Source organism: Triticum dicoccoides, chromosome 3A, assembly GCF_002162155.2.
Source record: "Triticum dicoccoides isolate Atlit2015 ecotype Zavitan chromosome 3A, WEW_v2.0, whole genome shotgun sequence".
In the NCBI taxonomy this organism is placed as follows: domain Eukaryota; kingdom Viridiplantae; phylum Streptophyta; class Magnoliopsida; order Poales; family Poaceae; genus Triticum; species Triticum dicoccoides.
This window is the reverse complement of record NC_041384.1, coordinates 730,367,954-730,375,109: the sequence shown is the minus strand read 5'-3', so window position 1 is coordinate 730,375,109 and position 7,156 is coordinate 730,367,954. Positions and strand designations below refer to the sequence as shown.

Genomic DNA, 7,156 nt, shown 5'->3' with positions numbered 1-7,156 from the left:
GTCTCTTCTTCCGCGTTACCACGCCTGCCTAGAGAAGTATCCGATCGGATCGGCCATAGGCCATGTCACTGGCCGATGCCCGGTTGGCCACCCGGCCGCCGGCGATCCACTTTCCGGGTACCAAAACAAGGACGCTGGAGCCGAGTCTGTCCTGTCCAAGCCAGTGGGCAGGAGGACACACGCATGTGAACAAACATGCGCAGCTCCCGCCTCCGTCCGATCCGATCCGGCCCGACCACATGGACATGGCTGCTGCTCGAGAGTCGAGACAAGGCCTGGGGCACTCTTGCTGACTCGTACACCCCCACACCCCGTACGCACGTACGTTGCCATGTCACCGTAGTACCTTTTCCTTTATATCTACTGTATACACCAATAATACACACACCCAGTGGCCCCTAAATACCAACGGAATGGACCAATAATAGCACCAGTACGTAGTACCACCACTTGGACACTCACAAGTCAGTAGCTCATGGCCACATTCCCATGCACCCATCCAACTCATCTCACCAACCGCCAGAACTCATCACGCAAATAGTACTATATGGCATGCATCTACATCCCACTGTCCATTGAGAAGCTGTTTCGGAGAGAAATAAAAGCTTGGCCGGACCAAGACCATCTGACCCGTAACCACTTCCCATATGGAGGAGCACCCATCGCTCACTCGCCATGTGCCGATCAACGCGCGTCTACTCCTCCCTCAGTCCACGCCGTCTATATAAGCCCGCACTATTCCATCCACCTACCTAGCCCGCAGCCAGCCAGCTAGTCGTGTCAGCATCCGCGCCAAGTCCTACCTAGCCGCTAGATCCAGCCACCCGGCCGTCCGTCCGTCGGGGGATGGCCGGCGCCGGCGAGGAGTTCATGGCGTCGGCGGCGGGGGTGTGGGCGGAGCTGCCGGTGCGGGTGGACTGGGCGGCCGTGGCGGCGCAATGCGCGTGGGCTGGCGCGCAGGCGCGTGCGTTCCTGGTGGTGCCGGCCATCCGGCTGCTGCTGGTCCTGTCGCTGACCATGACGGTGATGATCCTGCTCGAGAAGATCTTCGTCGCCGCCGTCTGCTTCGCGGCCAAGGCCTTCGGGCACAAGCCGGAGCGCCGGTACCAGTGGCGGCCGATCGCCGCGTCGGCCTGCAAAACGGGCGGCGTCGACGAGGAGGCCAGCGTCGGCGGCGGAAGCTCGGCGTTCCCCGTGGTGCTGGTGCAGATCCCCATGTACAACGAGCGCGAGGTGAGCTCCTCCTCCCATCATCCTAGTGCTTGCTCGTTAGAAAAATGTTGACCGGCGGCAAGCCGGCGGTGGTGTGGTGTGGTGGGATTTGTTTACTGATTTGTTTGGATCGGTGTTGTTGGATCGGATGGATGGGAATGAATGGGAATGAAGGTGTACAAGCTGTCGATCGGGGCGGCATGTGCGCTGGAGTGGCCGTCGGACCGCGTGGTGATCCAGGTGCTGGACGACTCCACGGACCCCGCTGTAAAGGTACGTACGCAATCAATCCATCCATCCGCCGCTCATCTAGCTCTGCTCGCCGCTGCAAAGGCCGTGATAATTCACATTATTCCCGTACGTACGTGCGTGCGTGCGTGCGTGCATGTTCGCTCCTTGGTTTTCTCCGTCCCACTACTGTACGTACTAGTACATGCATAATTTCCCTCCCCCTGTGTGGCCGGCCGGCCGGCGGCGTCGTTTCGTGGCTGGCACGGGCACCGCCGCGCTGGCAGCGTGGCAGGCACCACGTACACACACACACACACACACACACAGAGACGGGTGACATGGCCGGCCGGCCTGTCGTTTCGGTCCTAGGCCTACCATGGGCTGGTTTTGTTGGCAACTTGGGGACTACCAGTTGCCACATGACATGCCGGCCGTGATAAGTGCGGATGAAGAAGTGGTTGGCCGATCGGCTTGTTTGCTAGCTAGTGAGAGCCAGCCAGTGAGCAGAGCCCGTGACTGACAAGCGTGTTTGCTGACCTGCATAAAGCTAGGTGAAAACTATTCCTGCGATTTCTTTTTGGCAAAAAACACATGTTCTTTTTTGACAGAAAAAAAAAACACTGTCGCTCTACTAGCTCCTTTATTTCTGTGGATCGATCGCCCCATACCGAGTCCTGCACACGGACACCGCTCTCAGGCAAGCAGAAGCAGTGGGCAACAACAACATGCATGTGCACACAATCAATTGCCCGGCGGCAGCCGGAGCATCCCGTTGCCATGCGAGAAGAGGATCCCGGCCTTGTCTAAAGCCGAAACCGGCGCGGCCGTCCGGCATGGAGCAATGGCAGCGTCTTCCTGGCTCCGGCGGACGCGCCAAACTACCCACTTGGCTACTCGGTCGCCGCCGGCCGATGGTTTGTACGTACCCACTAGTCACTACTCTGCCGGCGCCGCTCCGCCTGCCATGCCATCTGATCTTGCCATTTATTTCGCTATACAGTAGTAAATTTTTTGTTTGCGACCGAATTAGCAAGTTTTATTCCTCATGTATATACGTATATAGTAGAGTACCAGGGTTAATGGCCTCACGTACAGGTCATCATGGCCTATGACACACGTATTATACTCTCTTTTGGCATGATACTACCCTGCATCGACAGAACATGACACACATGTTCCCAATGATGCCATCGGAAATGCTATGCCCCGACGGCTCGACCTATAACTAACTTAGAATATATACCTGGTGCTGGTGGCCATGTGAGCGATCGAGCAACGTGAGGAGGAGGCGTGACACTGGGTTAGGTTACGTGGCTCACTGGATCCAAATTTGATCGATCGAGGAAACACTGATAATGACACCATCTCCGTAGCATCTCTGCTGCCACTGCAAGGCCCCGAAGCACGTGGGAGTACCTTGATTCGTTGGCAAGTGGTAGGGTCAGACACCATGAGTGAGTATAAGACTAGCCACAGTGGAGAGTAACATATACTAGTAATATACACGTATCTCTAGACTATGTTACTACTTTTATAGTGGATAGTAATTTAAGTGTGGTAACATACAAAGATTCATTTATTAGGTTATAGACTCATATTGCATTGAGACATGTGATGTTACAGTAACTAGCTAAGTTACTACAACTGTCTTTCTCCTCATTAATTCATTGCCACATAAGCAAATTTGCTGAGATGGACTCAATGTTACTGCTGAAGTTACTCCCACTGTGACTAGTCTAAAGCAAGCATGCAGTAGCGTGTTCTTATCTCTTGCTCCATGCACCCCCGTTCCCGATTCTCCCGGCCGGCAACTCACCTCTCTGGTCAGGTCAACGCCTCGCTTCAGTTTTATTTTCACACCCTCCAGAAAAAGTAGAAAAGGTGAAAGACTTTACACGCTACAGTAGTACAGTACTACTCATCGTTTGACGGCGTTGCCTCGTGCGTGTAGCACGTGGGCTTGGTAGTGCGCCGCGTAGCTGGCTCAACGCTTTTGCTTGTCGCGTTCGTTCGGCGCACCGGATTCCAGGCATGGACGCATGGTGACTCCAAAGTCCAAACATGTGGTGATAATGTGTGTGGCGTAGCTAGGCTAGGCTAGGCTAGCTAGCGCGCTTGCGTTCGATCGCGGCGCCGGATTCCAACATTATATTGGCGACCATGTTCGTGGATTCGTTCGGTCGTTCCCGGATATATCCATCCCGTGCCCTTTGGTGCCATCGCCTAGCTGATCGTTGAAGGGGTTTAGGGTGTGTTTGCTAGTGCATGAGCTCGAAAGTTTCGTACTCAATCCACTTTTGGAAATACTCTCGTAGTATGCACGAAGAGAGAACACCACAGCATCGTTCGATTGTTACCATGCGCGAGCAAAGTAAGCGGCAACACGTTTCAAAAAATCTTCAGAATTTTCCAAATTTGTTTATTTTTTGAAAAATATTGAGATTTTCAGACTTCTTTTTCATAATTTCAAATTTTATTTATGTTTTAAAAAATGTTCAAAATTCCAAAAAAAATCCATTTTTTATATTTTGAAAAATCAAACTAAAAAAATATATTTTCCAAAAAATAAATTCCAATTTTTTAATATTTTTTAAAATATGAAATTCCAAAAATAATTTTCCCAAAATTTGTTTACTTTCAAAAATTGTCTAGAAATTCATCTACAAGACTAATCCGGTTTACGAGGCAAAAACAATACTACTAAGGACTGCAATACTCAGCAACCGTTCGCTGGCCAGGATGGCATCTGTGAACGCCGCGGCTGGCAGTTTAGTGTTTGGAGATGGCATTTTTGACAAGAAAACATGGCATTTTTTTTATTTTAGTGCATTTTTCATCTGAAAATTACCACTGTCAGATCTTGATCATATGGCTATGAGGGGGTTCTCTGGGGTTTTCCTCTTGGGAAATGGTCACCAGGTAATATTAGGGTACTACTAATATACATGGTTTATTTTAGGGCAACTGTGCATAACAGGCTCCAACCCTCAAGGAGAAACAGTGATATCCTTTTGAGGAGAAAAAAAAAGGAGAAACGGTGATATGGCCGTGTGCATCCCCCGATGCAGAGACCGGGGGTCTACCCTATTTTTTGAAAATAATAATGTGTGAAAATGAAATTAGTTTTCCTTTTTTACAGAGAAAATGCGATTAATTGAGGCAAATTGTTGCTTTTACTTGTGGCAAACTATTATCTTGAATACCCATCTTTTAATTCCCCCCGGTACTAAAATTTGGGTGCAGAGTTTTGGACAGCAGATTAGATCACCCAACTGCACAGTATCAAATGAAACTGACCGTATTTTCTATTCCATTTTTATCAGGACCTAGTGGAGATCGAGTGCCAGAGGTGGAAAGGCAAGGGGGTGAACATCAAGTACGAGGTGAGAGGGAACCGGAAGGGGTACAAGGCCGGCGCGCTCAAGGAGGGGCTGAAGCACGACTACGTGCAGGAGTGCGAGTTCATCGCCATGTTCGACGCCGATTTCCAGCCCGAGTCCGACTTCCTCCTGCGCACCGTCCCCTTCCTCGTGCACAACCCTGACATCGCCCTCGTCCAGACCCGCTGGAAGTTCGGTCAGTCCTCATGTACTCTGTTTTGTGTTCTTTGTGAAAGACTTAGTTGGTTCCTGGTCTAATAATTTGTTATGTTTGTTATGCAGTTAATTCGGATGAGTGTTTGCTGACAAGATTCCAGGAAATGTCACTAGACTACCATTTCAAGTTTGAGCAGGAGGCCGGGTCCATAGTCTACTCGTTTTTCGGCTTCAACGGTACCTAAACTTGGCTTCATCATATCATATATGTATAGCTCAAGCATCCAAATGAGCACGCTGAGTGAATGATCTCTTGGGGATTTTTACATCTTCCAGGGACGGCCGGTGTCTGGAGGATATCGGCGATCGACGATGCCGGTGGGTGGAAGGACAGGACGACGGTGGAGGACATGGACCTGGCTGTTCGCACGGCGCTGAAGGGCTGGAAGTTCGTGTATGTTGGCGCCGTAAAAGTAAGCCAAAGACTAATGCACTTTTTTTAACTTTCTTCTCTACCAGAAATAACCAAACCCATCAAGAAAAAAAAAATATAACGATGCTCGGATCTGTGCGTGGTTAGGTCAGGAGTGAGCTGCCAAGCACATTCAAGGCGTACCGATTCCAGCAGCACAGGTGGTCGTGTGGACCTGCAAACCTGTTCAAGAAAATGTTGGTAGAGATTCTAGAGAACAAGGTCTGCATTTCTGCACTTAATAAGGGAGGACTCATCACCACCCACTGATACACACCATCTTATTGACTGACATTTAATTTTCTCTATGCAGAAAGTGTCATTTTGGAGCAAGCTCCACCTCTTGTACGATTTCTTCTTCGTTGGGAAGATTGCTGCCCATACGGTGACGTTCATCTACTACTGCTTCGCGATCCCGTTGTCCGTTTTCTTCCCTGAGATTCAGATTCCTCTCTGGGGCGTGGTCTACGTTCCAACTGTTATCACCCTCTGCAAGGCTCTTGGATCACCAAGGTAACAACCACACATTTCAAGACTGAACTTTCAGAATGACATGTACTGTTTGTTACTTCAGTTAATTAACACAAGAAAGTCACACTTTCAGTTCATTTCATCTGGTGATCCTCTGGGTCCTCTTTGAGAATGTGATGTCGTTGCACCGGATAAAAGCGGCGGTAACCGGTCTTCTAGATGCCGGACGAGTCAATGAGTGGGTTGTCACTGAGAAATTGGGAGATGCCAACAAGACCAAGCCAGCCATGGAAGCATTAGATGCTGTGAAAGTGATAGATGTTGAGCTAACGACGCCCCTAATGCCAAAGCTCAAGAAGAGGAGAATAAAATTATGGGACAAGTAAGCAAAATCTATTGTCTCAAAGCTAGTACATTACGATATATGCTAATTGAAATTACTGCGTACAAACTACGGGTTTTTCGCGTTTTCTAGTTTTGTCAAATAATGCCTGATGTGTGTGTTCTTTTTATCAGGTACAACTGCTCAGAGATTTTTGTTGGAACCTCCATAATTATATGTGGTTTCTACGATTTGTTTTATGCAAACAAAGGGTACTACATCTACCTCTTCATTCAAGGCCTAGCATTCCTCGTTGTCGGTTTTGAGTATATCGGCACACGCCCTCCCACTCCCAGCGCCGAATAAGCTGCCATGCCATTCATGGCGCTCATCTGAATGGTTACCAGTGACAAATGGCGTGCAAGTGAAGGCCCTCTCCAGCTCTGCTGCACATATCGATATCAGAACATAGCGTATACAGAGAATTTTTCCCTCCACCCCGGTCAGATTTGATCCAACCATTAATTCTTTACTGCCGAGAAGGCGGTCGAAATAGCATGGTAGTTCATCAGTTAATAACATGCAGTATTTACTGAAGCATCATGACAGAAAGATGCATTCAACACCTGGAAGAATAACACAAGTTGTAAATTAAATAACATGCTCTGCCAATCAATTACTTACTGTAGATTCTCCAAATTTATATGTCAATGTACTTACTGATGTAGCTTATTCCGAATAGAGGATGTTCAGCAGCAGCTTGTGCAGTTGTGTTGTGTAGTATGACAAAACATGTAAATGTACATTACATTGTTGCTCAACGCCATTTATAACTCTGTCAAATTCAGACAGGCCTTAGAATGCAGTAACAAAAATTTGGACTGATGTTGGAATACAGTCAAAATTCAGACA

General features: G+C 48.7%; 1 protein-coding gene across 1 annotated transcript; it reads left to right on the top strand.

Moving 5' to 3' along the window:
* Nucleotides 1-642: 642 nt before the first annotated feature.
* Nucleotides 643-7,156, top strand: LOC119270551 (probable glucomannan 4-beta-mannosyltransferase 11). The gene is made up of 9 exons (XM_037552557.1): nucleotides 643-1,233; nucleotides 1,387-1,485; nucleotides 4,767-5,019; nucleotides 5,106-5,216; nucleotides 5,316-5,452; nucleotides 5,560-5,673; nucleotides 5,765-5,964; nucleotides 6,056-6,304; nucleotides 6,439-7,156. Exons 1-9 carry the CDS (start codon nucleotides 847-849, stop codon nucleotides 6,608-6,610), a joined length of 1,722 nt encoding a protein of 573 aa, XP_037408454.1. The 5' UTR covers nucleotides 643-846; the 3' UTR covers nucleotides 6,611-7,156.

Excerpts from the sequence above, each read along its gene's own strand:
- LOC119270551 (XM_037552557.1), top strand. The coding sequence starts at position 847 with ATGGCCGGCGCCGGCGAGGAGTTCATGGCGTCGGCGGCGGGGGTGTGG. Across the intron at positions 5,674-5,764 it reads TAGAGATTCTAGAGAACAAG|AAAGTGTCATTTTGGAGCAA; the intron begins GTCTGCATTTCT and ends TTCTCTATGCAG. Across the intron at positions 6,305-6,438 it reads AGAATAAAATTATGGGACAA|GTACAACTGCTCAGAGATTT; the intron begins GTAAGCAAAATC and ends TCTTTTTATCAG.